This window comes from Megascapheus bottae, unplaced genomic scaffold (genome assembly GCF_031878675.1).
Source record: "Megascapheus bottae isolate mThoBot1 unplaced genomic scaffold, mThoBot2.hap1 H_1, whole genome shotgun sequence".
NCBI classification, from domain to species: Eukaryota; Metazoa; Chordata; class Mammalia; order Rodentia; family Geomyidae; genus Megascapheus; species Megascapheus bottae.
In genome coordinates this window covers 1701032-1717937 of record NW_028327858.1, presented here as the reverse complement: position 1 = coordinate 1717937, position 16906 = coordinate 1701032, and the positions used below count along the sequence as shown (strand labels likewise).

Genomic DNA, 16906 nt, shown 5'->3' with positions numbered 1-16906 from the left:
TAAATGTTTATGTTCCTGGCCAGTTTAATTTAAAATTAGCTTTCAAGTTAAACCTGCCCTCCGAATATAGAGGAACATGAAGGAAAAAGGAAGTATATCCTAGAACTTAGAATTTTGTGAAAACATTCTCACAACATTGTGTTAAAAACAGATACAGTTCAATAAATGCTACAACTCTAATTCCTATTTTTAATTATACTCTATCCCATAATGTCTTCATTTTCTATAAATATGCTTATGTACATATGTTAAAGGGGAGCAGGTTTCTGGGTGCTTAAGCTTAAGAGCTGAAAAAAACAAAAATGACATAAGGCAAAATACAAACATAGACTTTATTAAATGCTGCTCAATTCCCCCGGTGAAGATCTTTCATTATAAAACAGTTTCCACACAACTGCATGGTAAGAGATTGGAATGGTACTCTGATAACAAAAGATGTGAGAAATACTTGACTAGGTAAAAACATACAAGGCCTCTATGTAGTCAGCTTTTTCAGAACTCTACAGAAGTCTGCATTTCCTTTAAATAAAGCTGGCAGTGACAACTAGCATTCGGCATCACCACATTGTGGGACTCAAAGCCTCCACCCTGGGTCAAGAGGCCTGGGGAAGGCAGATTGGGAGGACTGGAAAGGCCCTGCCTCCAGCCTCAGGGAGGAAGAGGAGGAATGAATTGAGAAGCGAACCCAGCATTCAGCTGGGCAGCCACTAGTTCCTAACCTGTGTGCACTCTGGGGCACTGCTGCTGCTGAGGGGGATATTCATGAGGGACAGCCTGAGGAATTTTGGTTTACTTTCCCAACTTTTATTTATGGTTTGTGCTTTAAAAGCCTGGAGATTTAAGAGTGAGCTCAAATTCCAGAGTACAGTTAAGATCTTTAGTGAGGGGGGCCGAGGCAGGGAGAAACCCATCATTATGTTCCTGGGGAGACAAAGGGAAAGGATGGCACCTTAGCTTTCTTTTAGGAAGTATTCTTTTTTTCCTAGGATGTAACTAAGGTCTGCAGCAATGTGAAAAGCGCATTATAAAAGGGGAAAAATATACAAAGCAGACTACTGATCTATGTGCAACACAATCAAAAAAGAATTCAAGTCATAATTCTTACCACTCCCGTAATTATCTCACTCATATCATAGATGATACTATTCATTTGTGGAACTTCACAAGTGACACAATAAATCAATGATTAGACAGAGGTTACAATATACTGTGGCCATGATATAGTATAGGGCTGCTTAGTCCATCACTTACAGTTGCCAGAAAAAAAACGAGTTGGCCTTTTAGTTACTGATGTTTGTTTTGCAATTTTTACATGTTTCAAAAAAGTGTACAAAACTGTGCCTACCCAGCAGAGGCAGGAGGCTGTTAGTTGGCACTTGTATTGCTGAGAATACTGTGCATGTTGTAGGCACTGTTCTGTTTTTCTAAAGCTTTCTTTAGCTTTAGCTCTTCTAATTTTTTCCATAATTCTTCACGTTCCAATTCCTTCTTTTTTTCTCTGTAGATAAACCAAGATTGTTGTCATCAGAACTTATTTCAGAAGCTGAGGAAAGACACTACTTGGCAGTTTACTGGAGATTACCCACTCACATTTCACTTATCCCGTCTCTAAAGTGCTGTCCAGTTGTCTGGAGCATCTCATTTCTTCCTGTCACTAAGTGTAACTATGTGCATCTCTGCACTACACTGTGAATGCAGTACCCTGTGAGTGCTGGCTTTCCCTTGGCCACTGCATGGCAGATACTCAAACATGAGTATCTGCGTTACATTCATGCAGGAGCTGTGGTTGTTTGGATCACTGCCATAGACAGACTATGGAGCTCACCTGTAGATGCGGTCTTTACCCCGAGTCTAACTAGGTTGTTTCTTACTAACTCCTGCTTTTAATATGTTAAATGAAAACTTCAGTATTAACTCAAACACAATGAAAGCCAAAATGTTTATTCATTGCTTTTTGGTTTACAGTTCCAACTTCAATTCTAAGGAAAACATTTTTAAGTAATCTGAACTAGATTATTCTCAACACATTTCTGAACACTTCAGATAGGCTTCTATTTTGGGGACTACATATAATTTAAAAGGACAAATCTTTTCAAGACTTGCTAATTTATACAGAAACATTCTTACTTATGTAAAATAAATAGAAATATTTTACAAGTGTAAGTTTCACCCAGGCATTGTGGCTCATACTGTGATCCTAATCACTAGCAAAGATCAGGAGACCTGTGAGTCAAGACCAGCCTAGGCCAATAGTTAGCAAGACCCCAACAGGGATAGGGGAATGGCTCAAGTGGCAAGAGCTGCTGTTACCACATAAAAGTGTGTGTGTGTGTGTGTGTATATTTCATATGATTTTAGACATCTTTTCTTCTCATTGCTTCCCAGAGCTCATCATGTCCTTATTTGCTTCCTGAGTGAATGTTGCTTCTTAAAGAGAAACAATGAGGCTGGGAGTTTGACCTAGTGGTAGAGTGCTTGCCTAGCATGCACGAAGACCCGGTTCAATTCTTTGGTACCACATACATAGAAAAAGCTGGAAGTGGTATTGTGGCTCAAGTGGTAGAGCTCTATCCTTGAGAAAGCCCAAGGACTGTGCTCAGGCCCTGGGTTCAAGCCCCAGGATTGGCAAAAAAATAAATAAAAATAAAAAAAGAATTCTTTGAATTAGTTATTGGTAACCTAGCATGGCTTTGAAGAAGGGCCAGCTCATTTTTTCTAACATAAATAAATCATGATTAGGAATGAAGTAAAAATAACATCAGCTTTTATAAATTAGATGGTAACACAAGAAAATGGTAGCTATTATTCTCAAATGCTAGGTAGACTCAAGTGTAGCCATTATTGCTCACCTTAAACCTGAAAGAAATATGTTAAATCAACAATTAAAAAATACTAATTTATGGCCAGGCACAGTGGCTCATGCCTGTAATCCTAGCTACTCAGAAGGCTGAGATCTGAGGATTGTGGTTAAAAGCCAGCCCGGACATCAAAGTCGGTGAGACTGTTATCTCCAATTAAAACTCCAGAAAACTGAAGTGGCACTGTGGCTCAAGGGTGGTATCCTTGAGCTAAAGAGCTCAGGGATAGTGCCCAGGCCCAGAGTTCAAGCCCTACAACCAAATAAATCAATAAAAATAAAAAGTAATCCATGAAATTCTCAAGAAATTTGCCAATCAATTTGTCATCTACAATATGCCAATATGCATCAGGCAAGAAACAACATGCTGCTAGCATGCTGTCCCAGTCTTCCTTATGTGAGCCCTTATCCCATGGAAGAACTATGGGACTCTACTTGATAATCCACAGCGATGGAGCTGTCGAGCTCTTAGGCAGGAGCCAGTGAACAGTAAAACTCTAGAAGTCCATGTGTATGAAAGTTTTCATAAATATGAAAAATTAACTCATACAAAATAATCTTTAGAATTTAGCATGAATTGTATTTCACAGTGCAGATGCTATGGGACTGATGAAATCTAGGCTCAGAATGAAATTAACAGGATTTATGATCCACATTAAAATCATTAACTAATAGTAGAACCAACTATGCTAGAACCTTACTTTTATTGCTTAACAAATTTATAAAATTACTGGGGCTACTTCATTTACAAATGACCAATGTTTACAGTCTAATCACAGGGTGATGCTTAAGGTATATTATAAACATTATAACTTAAAGAGACTATTCCTTTTGAACAGATACATGTTTAACTTAATATGTTCATTTTATGTATAACTTAGAATATCAAATACCTCTGTCGTTCAGCTTTGTATGAACTAGTAAGGTCATCAAACAGCTTGCCATTCATCTCCATTAGCGTTTTCAACACGTTATACACCAGTGCTACAATGGTTCTGAAATGAAAATGAGCCAATCCTGGGTCACTGATACCAAAAAAGAGGTTCCAATGGCTTCTGTTCTAGAATGGGTTAAATGTTGTTTGACTTTATCATACATAAAGTTGAGCTAAAAAATATTCTGGTTAGCTTCATTTCTGTTATAATCTAAGATCTGAAATCCTAGGTAATATTAAAACAAGGTGAAAAACACGCTAGTATACTGGAAAGGAGAAACAGGATCGAGATAAAGATGTGACTGCAGGAAGAATATGTTTCACGTATGCTGTGCCCTTAAGTCCTCTAGCCTCTCCTGCAATTGTTACCTACAGACTAGACTGGAAATAGATCTGTCAGCACAATTTTGTATTACAGTAGTTTGTGCATTCTCTACAGATGGCCAAACCCTCAACAGGGTTTGACCACACAGCTGGTACAGAATGTTAACCTTTGGAAGATCTGCTACTTTCAGTTGAAATTTAAGCCATATACTAAAATAGTACATATACATACATACATTTCTAACACATAAAAATGTGAGTATGGGAGTAAGGACTTTGGCCTAGTAGTAGAGTGCTTGCCTAGCATGCACGAAGACCCAGGTTCGATTCCTCAGTACCACATACATAGAAAAAAAGCTGGAAGTGGTATTGTGGCTCAAGTGGTCGTGCTCTATCCTTGAGAAAGCCCAAGGCCAGTGCTCAAGGCCCTGAGTTCAAGACCCAGTACTGGCAAAAAAAAAAAAAATTGGGGTGTGCATGTACATATTCTGTGTGTAGAATAAAACTAGAATGATGTTAACTTTCGGTTTAAGTTCCAAATCTATAAAGATATTATGTATGAGATAGAAAATGAAATATCACAAAGGTTAGAAAAACAACAAGAAAAATGCAACCAACATAAAAATACTTACGGATTCCAGTGTTCTTTGGAAATTTTGTACAAACTGGCAAACATAATTGGCAGAATTTTATCAATGTTTTCTTCAATCAAACTAAGAATATATTCATTATTCCAAAAGTACAATGCTCTTTCTGCAACCTAAAAAAGACAATTAGACATGTCAAAATTCAAAGAGAAAAATATGGTATAAAATGAGGAAAGTGTCACTGAAAAACATACCTGAAAATGAGAGCTGGAGACACACTTGGATATCTGCTTAAAAAGTGGCTCTTCAATTTTTTTGAACTGTGTTGGTTCAATAACATCTAAGATTTCTTCAATTTCTCCTAAAAACATCACCTAGGTTAAAAAATTCAAAAGACAATATGACAAATTATGATGCTAATTTATAAACTATACAAGTAAGGTTTATCTACAAAATATAAACTGAGGAGACAGATGCCAGTGGCTTACACTGGTAACTGTAGCTACTCAAGAGTCTGAGATCTGAGACTTAGGTTCAAACCCAGCAATGGCAGGAAAGTCTTTGAGACTCATCTCTAGTAAATCGTCAAAAAGCCAGAAATGAAGATGTGGCTCAAGTAAGAGTATTAGCCTTGAGCACCAAACGTCAGGGACAGTGAGTATCTAGGTCCTGAATTAAACCTCTAGCACTCACACACACCAAATATGAACTGAGACAAAAAAAGCTCTCTAGGTGGTAGTTTCCTAGCGTGCAGCTGTGATATAGCCAGCCTCAAGCAGTGGGCATTCCAGCCTTGTGATTGAAAGGTTCTACTGAAACACTACTTTTGTGAACAAAACCTACCTCTTTCTGACTGCATGTTTTGGGCCAAAATTTCAGCAATCCTCTGATTACCTGCAAAAAAATTTTTTTAGTATTTTAACTGTCAGTTACAATCAGATGAAAATGGAAAAATATGCTTTTCACAGTGAATGGTTACACAGACATTTCTCTTGTGTCTAATCCATAAGTTTAATATAATTTCAATCAAATACCTCCTGAGTTAGCTGGATGCCTGCCAGTAGCTCACACTTGTAATTCTAACTACTCAGGAAGCTGAGATCTGAGGACCATGCTTTGAAGCCAGCTCTGGCAGGAAAGATCATGAGACTTGCATCTCTTCCTCCCCTCTCCCCCTGCCAAAAAAGGGGAAAAACTACAAGTGGAGGTGTGGCTCAAGTAGTAGAGAGCTAGCCTTGGGCTTTTTAAAAAGCTCAAGGATAGTGCCCAGGCTCTCCCAGTACCAGGATTCAAAATACAAAAGTTATCTTTGGAACTAGAAACATTCTAAAATTTATTCTTTTTTTTTTTTTTTTTTTGACAGTCCTGGGCTTGAGCTCAGGGCCTGAGCACTGTCCTTGGACTTTCTCAAGGTTAGAGCTCTACCACTTGAGCCTCAGCACCACTTCCGGCTTTTTTTTTCTATGTATGTGGTACCAAGTAATCGAACCCGGGCCTTTGTGCATGCTAGGCAAGCACTTTAACCACTAGGCCAAACTCCCAGCCCTAAAATTTATTCTTGCTAATAGCCAAGAACTAGTTTTTGTTTTACTTTGGTTTTGGCAGGGGTTGGGAGATGGTGGCTGAAGGACCAATTATCAGCTATTCAAACATGATGGTACCATAAATGTGAAAGACTCACATATATACCCACACACCCGCACACTCAGGATTTACACTTTTGGTAGTGCCCAGGTTTCAATTTACAACTTGCACTTGTCCAAGTCTACCACTTGGAGCAGTAACTCCAAGTCTGTTTTGCTTTAGCTTTTTTCAGATGGGGTCTGCTCTTTCCCCAGATAGCCTTAGACTCTGATATTTTTACCTATGCCTCTGCCTATCTAGGATTACAGGCATGGGTTATCACACCTGACTTTACATACACAAATTTGAGTAGTTGTTAATATGAATACTATTTTGCCAATAAATAAGTCAAAAGTTCATGTAAGCCAAGTGCTGGTAGCTCAGGCCTGTAATCCTAGATACTCAGGAGGCTAAGATCTGAGAACCATGGTTCGAAACCAGCCTGGGCAGAAAAGTACATGAGACTTTTACCTCCAATTAGCCACCAGAAAACTGGAAGTGGCACTGTGTGGCTCAAAGTGGTAGAGCACTTGCTTTGAGCAAAAGAGCTTAGAGACAGCACCTAGGCTTGCAGTTCAAGCTCCATGACTGACAAAAAGTGCATGTTATCCACCTAACCATTGTAGCTAAGAAACTGAATTGTAGAGTATATGTCTACCCTGTGATCACATGGCTGCCTGCGGCCCAGTACGATGACACAGTATTGTTTTGCATATGGCTAGTCTAGGGAAAGATCAAATAGTGAATGATGTTTTCTACTGAATGCATGTGGCTTTCACACAATTGTAACACTGAAAATTAATACGTCAGGAGATAATTACAGATTAAAACCAAACAGTGAGGTCATAATTACGGTATTGGAACAGCCTATGATAGAAATGATAAAAGCCTGCATAAGTAGTAATCTTTATGAATTGAAAAATATTTTGATTTGTTAACTTGGACCCTTTGTCATATGTCTGTCCTCATCCTATTCCTATTTACCCAGCTCATTTAGGCCAGACCTCTGGTATCATCCCTCTCAGTAAGAAACAAATTTATCTACCTCAAGTTTACTTAAGTGAAGTCCTATTTGTTTTCTATCCATGAGGCATGAACTATGTTACATGTTTTTCTTAACATTTTTTGGAGAATTGTCTTGGATTTGTACTGTTAATCTATTCTATAGGGTTTATGGTTTCCTAAGTACTAAGCTTCTAATTATCTCTCAAAACTTTAAAAATCGGGCCCGGGAGTTTGGCCTAGCGGTTAAAGTGCTTGACTAGCATGCACAAAGACCCGGGTTCGATTCCTCGGTATCCCACATACACAACCAAGCCGGAAAAGTGGCAGAGACGAGACACAACCAAACCGGAAAAGTGGCAGAGACAAGACTGCGACGGCGACAGAGAGCGAAAGAAGCGAGCTGAGCTGAAGTGAACAGAGCCCAACCGAGTGGTGGCCGGAGCGAGCGGGGCCGGAGCGAGCAGGACCGGAGCGTGCGGGAGCAAGCCGAGCCAGAGCCAGCAAGGCCGGAGCGAGCGGGGCCAGAGCGAGAAGGGGCCGGAGCGAGCAGAGCCAGGAGTAAGCGAGAGCTGGCCAGGGCCGGAGCGAGCGGGGCCAGGATCGTGCGGGAGCGACCCCGGCCGGAGCGAGCGGGGCCAGGAGCAGGGCCGGGCCGGAGGGAGCGGGGCCAAGAGCAAGCTGGAGCGAGCCAGGCGGAAGCGAGCGGGGCTAGAGCGAGCAGGCCGGAGCGAGCGGGGCCGGAGCGAGCAGGCCGGAGCGAGCGGGGCCGGAGCGAGCGGGGCCGGAGCAAGCGGGGCCTGAGCTAGAAAGAGGGCCTAGCCGGACGGGAGCGAGCGGGGCCGGAGCGAGCGGGGCCGGAGCTAGAAAGGGGGCCTAGCCGGGCCGGAGCGAGCAGGGCCGGAGCGAGCGGGGCCAAGGGGGCCTAGCCGGGCCGGAGCGAGCGGGGCCGGAGCGAGCGGGGCCGGAGCGAGCGGGGCCTGAGCTAGAAAGGGGGCCTAGCCGGGCCGGAGCGAGCAGGGCCGGAGCAAGCGGGGCCAGAAAGAGAAAGGGGCCAAAAAAAAAACTTTAAAAATCAGGTAGTGGAGGGCTGGGAGTTTGGCCTAGTGGTAGAGTGCTTGCCTAGCATGCACGAAGACCTGGGTTCAATCCCTTGGTACCACATACATAGAAAAAAGCTGAAGTAGTGCTGTGGCTCAAGTGGTAGAGCCCCTGAGAAAAGCCCCCGAGTTTAGGCCCCACAACTGGCAAAAAAAATCAGGTGGTGGAAAAATAACTTCTGCTCCTTTACAAAAGTTCAAGCAAAAGAGGAAATGCTACCATCTGATTTTTTCCCCCAAGTATTCCCAGGGATACAGCAAAATATTTTGAAATTTTGTTATAATCTTTCGGGTTTGTTGCTAATTTTCAAGAACTATCTTCTTTTAATATTCAGATTAAAAATACCTTGGGGCTGGGAGTTTGGCCTAGTGGTAGAGTGCCTGCCTAGCATGCACGAAGACCCAGGTTCGATTCCCTGGTACTACATACATAGAAAAAGCCAGAAGTGGTGCGGTGGCTCAGGGTAGAACACTAGCCTTGAGGAAAGTCCAAGGACAGTCTCAGGCCCTGAACTCAAGCCCAGGACTGGCAAAACAACAACAACAACAACAACAACAACAACAACAAAACCTATAGGCCAGGAGTTTTGTAGAGTACTTACCTAGCATGCATGAAACCCTAGGTTTGATTCGTCTGTACCACATACATAGAAAAAACTGGAAATGGTGTTGAGGCTCAAGTGGTAGAGTGCTAACCTTGAGAAAGCCCAAGGACAGTGCTCAGGCCCTGAGTTCAAGCCCTAGTACTGGCAACAAACAAAAATACTTCTAAAATATTCTCTTGGGCCAGGAGCGTAGATTTGTGGTAAAGTACTCATCTAGCATGCACAAAGCCCTAGGTTCGATTCCTTGGTACCATATACACAGAAAAATCCAGAAGTGGTACTGTGACTCAAGTGGTAGAGGGTCACCTCAAGGCTAGCTCAGGGACAGTGCTCAGGCCCTGAGTTCAAGCCCTAGAATTGGCAAAAATAAAACAAACCTTTACCAAGGTTCAGATTTTTAGTGTCCATTCTATTCTATTTATCCCATTTCCTCATTTCTTGAAACTCTAGTTAGTCATCTTTTTACTTTCCTGAACCTTTCCTTTCCTTTTCTTTTGCCAGTCCTGAGGTTTGAACTCTGTCCCTAAGCTTCTTTTATTCAAGGCTAGTACTCTACCACTTGAACCACACTGCAACTTCCAGCTTTTTCTCAGTTGTTTATTAGAGAAAAGTCTCAAGAACTTTGCTGGCTGGGCTGGCTTTGAACCATAATCCTCAGATCTCAATAGCTCAGCAGATCTGAATAGCTAGGGTTATAGTGTGAGTAACTGGCTGTGAACCTTTGTTTTTTTTCATGTATTTTTTATTGTAATTAATAGAAGGGTTACATTATATTCACCAGATAGAAAGTGCATTACTTCACACACATTGATACCCTTTCTCATGTCTTGGTCCCCATTTCCCTCCCCCCCACCCCCTATCTGATTTCAAATAACCAAATATGTATATATCCAATATATCAGATATCAGGTGAAATACTATAAGAATATGAGATAACCAAGGGACAGCAAAAGAGATGAGAGATAACAGTACATTAAGGACAATAATCACTCATTATGTGGCTTTTGATTCTATATCCTGGGGATCCTTTCATTTAGTGTCATACTATATGGCCTTATGTATCTAGGTTTTGTTCTATTGTAAATCTCTGCTAGGAGAGCCCAAGGCTTCTACTGATTATGACAAATGAGGGAAACCATTGAGCCTGTGTTCTTTTGAGTCTGGCTTATTTCACTTAATATGATTTTTTTTCTAGGTCTTTCCATTTCCTTTCAAATGAGTTGATGTCATTCTTTCTAACAGCAGCATAGAATTCTATTGTGTATAAATACATCTTGTTGATCCACTTATCAACTGAGGGGCATCTGGGTTGGTTCCATATCTTTGCTATGGCAAATAGTGCTGCAATGAACATCATTGTGCTAATGTATTTAGTATGTCCTTGTTTTTGGACGAGTGGTAAATGCCAAGTAGTGGAATTGCTGGGTCGGTCATAGGGGAGCTCTATGTTTAGTATTTTGAGGAACCGCCATACTGCTTTCCACAGTGGTTGAACCAGTTTGCACTCCCACCAACAGTGTAGTAGTGACCAACAGTGTAGTAGTGACCCCGCCTGGCCACATCCCCGCCAGCATCTGTTGTCATTAGATTTCTTGATTATGGCCATTCTAACTGAAGTGAGGTAGAATCTGGACGATTGGGTAAATAAATGCCAAGTAGTGGAATTGCTGGGTCATAGGGGAGCTCTATGTTTAGTCTTTTGAGGAACTGCCATACTGCTTTCCATCGCGGTTGAATGAGTTTGCACTCCCACCATCAGTGTAGTAGTGATCCCTCCTGGCCACATCCCCTCCAGCATCTGTTGTTAATAGTTTTCTCGATCCTGGCCATTCTACCTGGAGTGAGGTGGAATATTAGAGTTGTTTTGATTTGCATTTCTTTTATGGCCAGAGATGTTGAGCATTTCTTCATGTGTCTGTAGGCCATTCTTATTTCTTCTTCAGAGATGACTCTCTTTAAGTCTTTGTCCCATCTCTTAATGGGATGGTTATTTCTTTGGAGATTATTAGTTTTGGAGAGATTCAATTTTTTGAGCTGTTGATATATTTTAGATATGAGGGCTTTGTCTGTTGTATGGTTAGTGAAGATCTTCTCCCACTCTATAGGCTTTCTAGTTAGTTTGCTAGCTAAGTCTTTTGCCATACAGAAGCTCTGCAGTTTAATGCAGTCCCACTTATCCCGACTTTCTCTGATTTTGAACCTTCATTTTTGTGGTCAAAATGGGCACTTGTGGTGCATGCCTGTAAACTGGCTATTACTCAGAAGACTGAGATCTGAGGATTATGGTTCAAAGCCAGCATGGTATGGCAGGAAAGTCCATGATATTTATCTTCAACTAACCAGGAAAAAGAAGTGAAGATGTGTCTCAAGTGGTAGAGTATAAAAAGCTCAGGGATAGTGCCCTAGGCATTAAGTTCAAGGTCCAGTACTAGCACACACACACAAAAAGAAATAGACTCGAACAATGAAACTGCTAGGATTCATAGAGTAAACATTTTAATTCTAAGATACCACAAATGCAAGGAAATGTTTTCAATCCTGTTAATAAGACATCACTAAGAACAGGCAAGAAATTCAATTTTTAAAAATAAAAAATTCAAACAAGTAGTTTTGGGGTTCACATTGGAAATAGTTTTGTTTTGTTTTGTGCCAGTACTGGGGCTTTGGAACTCAGGGCCTGGGTGCTGTCCCTTAGCTTTTTCACTCAAAGCCAGCACTTTACCCCTTCAGCTACAGCTCTATTTCAAGTTTTTTGGTGGCTGATTGTCACAGCTCAGAGACAGTGCCCCAGCCCTGAGTTCAAGCCCAGGACCAGCACCCCACCCTACCCCTGTCCCCCACGAAAGAAAAGTTACATTATTGTTATACTCTGGTAAAAGCCAACAGAATGCTATAATGAAATGCTAGCTATTAATTCAGACCAAATAAAAATACAGAACATCAATAGAGCACTTACTGGTTCTGTCAGTGTTGTATCTTTCTCCAGGAACTGTACAACACAGTATGCCAGCTGGAAGGTAAGGAAAAGTTCATAAATACTGTTGGGCAAAGTAACATTTTGGGATGCACTCAAAATATTTAGCTAACAAATCTTAACCCTAGTTTATTTTGATATGTAAAAGATGAATATATTCACAATTATGTGAGTATATTCAACTTTTTAATTCTGAAAGTTACTTCTGGTTCAAAAAAGTTATTTTTAGTAGCAATTTCTCACTGTAAAGTTAACTATATCGAGTTAATGATTAGTTCTCAGTAGAGGTTTCTACAGGTATGCTATGCGGAGTGTTATCTTCTAAATACTAAGAGACCAAAATCTTTCTACCTAGGTTATATTGGTTAGAAGTAACATTCTCTAGGTGTATAATTTATTCAAATAATGTATTCTCATAGCTAATTATGTCACTGACATAATTAAGATTAATATAAGTCAGAATATAAGTAAGATTAATTATTTTTTCTGTATTTTATCTTATGTGTGTGCCAGTCCTAGAGCTTGAACTCAAGGCCTAGATTCTGTCCCTGACCTTTTGTTGCTCAAGGTTAGCACTTGTATTACTAGAGTCACAGCTCCACTGGCTTTCTGATATTGGTTGGAGATAAGAGTCTCAGATTTTCCTGTCCTGGCTGGCTTCAAACTTTGATCATCAGATCTCTTGAGTAGTTAAGATTACAGGTGTTAGCCACTAGTACCCACCTTTATATTAGCTTTTCTAACCTTAGAGTACAGTGTTCTTATATAACTAAATACTATAATACTTTACAATACTTAAAATAATTTATATAACACTTTATTACCCAATAATTATAATGAAATTTTGCTTTGCGCAAAACTTAATTGCTTAATTATATTTAAAACTGTCTTGATTCTCTCTACTTTCATGGATTCTCACAGTTTTACATGGAAAATTCTGGACTAGTAGTATTTGCAGTATACTGTTGCTAAAACATTGAGTTTCAATTTATTAGCACATACATGGTCTAGAAATGGTTGGTACATTTTTTGGGGAGAGTAGTTAGTAAAAACTATTTTAAATACTCTAAAATCTATTGTAGAAATAGTATTATGTTATCTGAAATGTTTCCAAAACTTACCTGAGCATGAAACAAAGCTAATCCTTTTGCAGTATGCATAGGAATAAGAACCTTCATTAGAAATTGTTTATGTTCTGCTTTCAGTGGCAATGCAAAGCCATTGATAATACTGGAGGGAAAGAAAGGTAGGGGAAGGTTAAGCAGTTGACTTTGTTTCTATGAGATGTCATGTCTGTCAATACAGACTGCTGTGTGACAGTTCACCTTTAGACTCCTTTAGATAGACTTAGCCTGTGAATTCTACTCCTCTAAGTCATGCAGTGATCCCCAAAGCCAACCGCTGCCACAATGCAATGTCTGCTTCCAGATCTATAGACTGTCTATGCACTGCAGCCTTATTTTTCTTCCCTAAAGCCACTGGAGAGTCAATGTCACAGTATGTTAAAATTTTCAAATGGGTAATTTTTCTTTGTGGGATAATCTAAAATTAAAAAGTAGTTTTCTCTGTAGTTATTTCCTAAATATTTAAAGGAGACTGAATTTTTTTTTTTTTTTTTTTTTTTTTTTTTTGCCAGTCCTGGGCTTGAGCTCAGGACCTGAGCACTATCCTTGGACTTTCTCAAGGTTAGAACTCTACCACTTGAGCCTCAGTACCATTTCCGGCTTTTTTCTATGTATGTGGTACCGAGGAATTGAACCCGGGTATTCATGCATGCTAGGCAAGCACTCTACCACTAGGCCAAACTCCCAGGCCGAGACTGAATTTTTTAAGCAGCAGTCAAGGTTTCCATTCACTCAAGCTAAAGGTGTTATGTAGTGAATAAGAAAGGCAAAATGAAAAAAAAAAAAAAAAAAAAGAAAGGCAAAATGATTTTTTCTTTAAAAAGACAATTTTTTTTTTACAAAGTAATTAGCGATTCTTGAAAAAAAAAACACTGATGGGTCAGGAATCTGTATGCATACAAGTATTTATATAACTTAATCAAATACTCACTAGTTTATTTTGTCTCTTCTCAATGACAGACCAGAAATTCATGTGCAATTTAACAAGATCAGTGTATCAGAGCTTCATAGCAGGAAGGCTGCTCTGACAAATCTTGTAAAGAAAGGTTTTAATATGCTGACCCCTTTAAACTCATAACTTAAAAACTATGCCTGACTTCTATATCTATCTATCTATCTATCTATCTATCTATCTATCTATCTATCTATGATATTTATCTATCCATCTCTGACTCTCTGTCTATGGTGCTAGAGATTGAACCCGAGGCTTTGTGTTGTGCTCTAAGTTTAAGTTCTAAAACACTAACTAAAATGTTAGAACACAGAATGTTCCAAGTTCCCTAATTAAAAAAAAATTCAATCTGACCTACCTTCCTAGTATTTCAAGAAGTTCAGCAACACCATTGAAATGTTCCGTTTCATATATAAACCTGAGTTTAAAACAGAGAGGTGGAATGAAAACCAAATGTCAGAAAACAGCATCAAACAGACAAGCAAAATCAACCCAAAGGGCAGCATTAAGAAACACCCAAGCTTTAGGTTGGTTTTCTTTATAAGCTATTTGCTCAAAATCAGTTAATTCATAGTGATCTAAAAACAGTTATTTCCTATTAAGTCATGTATACCTTTGCTAGAACTTGCTTTTGTAAGATAACAGAATGTAATCTCACCTGAAATACTGCATTTAATTTAGTAACGTATATGTAAAAGAAAGATAGGTTAGCTCAAAGAAACCTGTACTCACAGGAAAATACAAGAGAAAATTCAATTGTTTAGAATTTCTCTAGACCTCACATGATATTTGCTGCCTCACTCTCCAAGCTTAGGATCTCCTTTAAAGCAGGGAACCACAAACTCAAATGATAAAGCAAGACAAAGCGGCTGTCACACATGGCTGAAGGCTGGAGGAGGACACTTCCTGGAGAAGCCTGCCAGCACTCATCTCACTGTTGTAGAATGGGAGCACTAGCCTAATTTCCTAGGTCTTCAATTAACCTGAAATGTGAAATTGCATATGTGAAGTAAATATTTTAACAGATTAGCATATATAACGTAGCAAATGATATGAATTCAACTAGTCCAAAGTAAGGTTATGAGGGTGATCTGGCTGGGACAGCTGTCATCTGACTGTGCCAGCGTTGATCTGGCTGGGCTGGCTGGCCAGGGTGTCCCTCCCTCCCTCACTGCTCTGGGTGCAGTTTCCTGTAAAGTACTTCCATAAGCTGTTGGGTTTAAGTAACACGTACACAAGAAAATCTTTTAGCCAAAAAGCCAAGACAAAAAGAAACAGAAAACCATTTCTCTAAAAAATTTTCTCAGGCCTGGAGTTTGGCCTAGTGGTAGAGTGCTTGCCTAGCATGCATGAAGACCCACATTCAATTCCTCAGTACCACATACACAGAGAAAAGCCAGAAGTGGTGCTGTGGCTCAAGTGGTAGAGTGCTAGCCTCGAGAAGGCCAAAGGACAGTCCTCAGGGCCTGAGTTCAAGCCCCAGAACAGGCAAAATGAATTTTTTTCCTCAATAATTCTTAATTGGAATTCTATCAAAAATGGTCCTCACTACTATTAGTAAAGAAGCAATTAACAATTTTATAAAAGCTAGGGTGCAGCAAATGATATCCATAATATAGGTAAAATTTTTAGTTAAAATATTCCGTTTAATTTTCAGATTCAGATATTAAAAAGTAGGTGTATGTGTATATATAGGGGTTAACTGTATATAATATTTACCTGAGGAAAATGTTGTTAATCTGTTTTCTGATGAATGCTCTTAATCCAAGAAATTTCCCATAAATTCGATGCAGCACAGTCTTCAGAAAGTCACGTTCTCTGGGATCTTCACTATCAAAAAGCTCCAGGAGCTTTAAGAAAAATCTGAGAAATTACTTCTAAAAAATAATCGAGCTAAAATGCCTTTTTTTCTAATGCTGATTTCAAGATTATCCATGAAATCTTTAAAAATGTTCTTAAAAGATTCTGCCATACCAGATTGAAGTTATTGTAGTAAATAAATGGGGTAAAGTTTAGGGATTATTTTCACTGATTCTATCTATCTATCTATCTATCTATCTATCTATCTATCTATTACCTACCTACCTACCTACCTACCTGTTGTAGGGCTTGAACTCAGGGCCTGGGAGCTGTCCCTAAGTTCTTCAGCTCAAGACTAGTGCTCTGCCACTTTGAACCACAGTACGACCTGAAGTTTTCTGGTGGTTAATTGGAGATAAGATCTCATGGACCATGCTTAGGATGACTTTGAATCTCAATTCTCAGATCTTAGCCTCCTGAGTAGCTAGGATTACAGGCATGAGCCACTGGCACGTGGCTCTATTTTATTTTTCTTAAATGACAAACTACGTGTGGTGGCTCATACCTATGATCCCAGCTATCCTGGAGGCAGAAATCAGGAGGATAGCAATTCAAGGCTCAGCCTCAGCAAAAAGTCCATCAGTCTCCATCTCAATCAATAAAGCTGTGTGTAGTAGTACATGCTTGTCATCTTAAGCCACATGGGAAGCATATAAGAAGATTATAGCCTAGGCCAGCTGGGGCAAAACTATGAAACACTACACCCCACCAAAAAACAAAAATTACTGGGGGCATGGCTTAAGTGAAAAAAAAAAAACACCTGCCTAGCAAGTGCCAGGCCCCAATATCCTGTTGGTAGAGACACACAGCACAGATATAAAACATAGATACTTCAAAACTAGGATGATCTGACATACCACAGATTTTTAAATTCCATTAAACACAGCTTAATGGAATTAAGATTTCAGTATTAATTTAGACAGGGCTTTTGTTCTGTTGCCTAGATTGACCTCAAATTCTCCAT

General features: G+C 39.8%; 1 protein-coding gene across 2 annotated transcripts in view; it reads right to left on the bottom strand.

Annotated features, from left to right (window-relative positions):
- Positions 1-313: 313 nt before the first annotated feature.
- Positions 314-16906, bottom strand: part of LOC150038980 (serine/threonine-protein phosphatase 2A 56 kDa regulatory subunit alpha isoform) — a 51545-nt gene continuing 34952 nt past the window's right edge. For both annotated transcript variants that reach the window (XM_090328100.1, XM_090328101.1), the window contains exons 5-13: positions 15802-15932; positions 14441-14500; positions 13128-13236; positions 11989-12042; positions 5546-5596; positions 4957-5076; positions 4748-4875; positions 3751-3852; positions 314-1498 (exon numbers count right to left, since the gene is read on the bottom strand). In XM_090328100.1, the coding sequence (XP_090184226.1) occupies positions 1366-1498; positions 3751-3852; positions 4748-4875; positions 4957-5076; positions 5546-5596; positions 11989-12042; positions 13128-13236; positions 14441-14500; positions 15802-15932 (888 nt within the window). In that variant the 3' untranslated portion in view covers positions 314-1365. The remainder of the gene's footprint in view (positions 1499-3750; positions 3853-4747; positions 4876-4956; positions 5077-5545; positions 5597-11988; positions 12043-13127; positions 13237-14440; positions 14501-15801; positions 15933-16906) is intronic.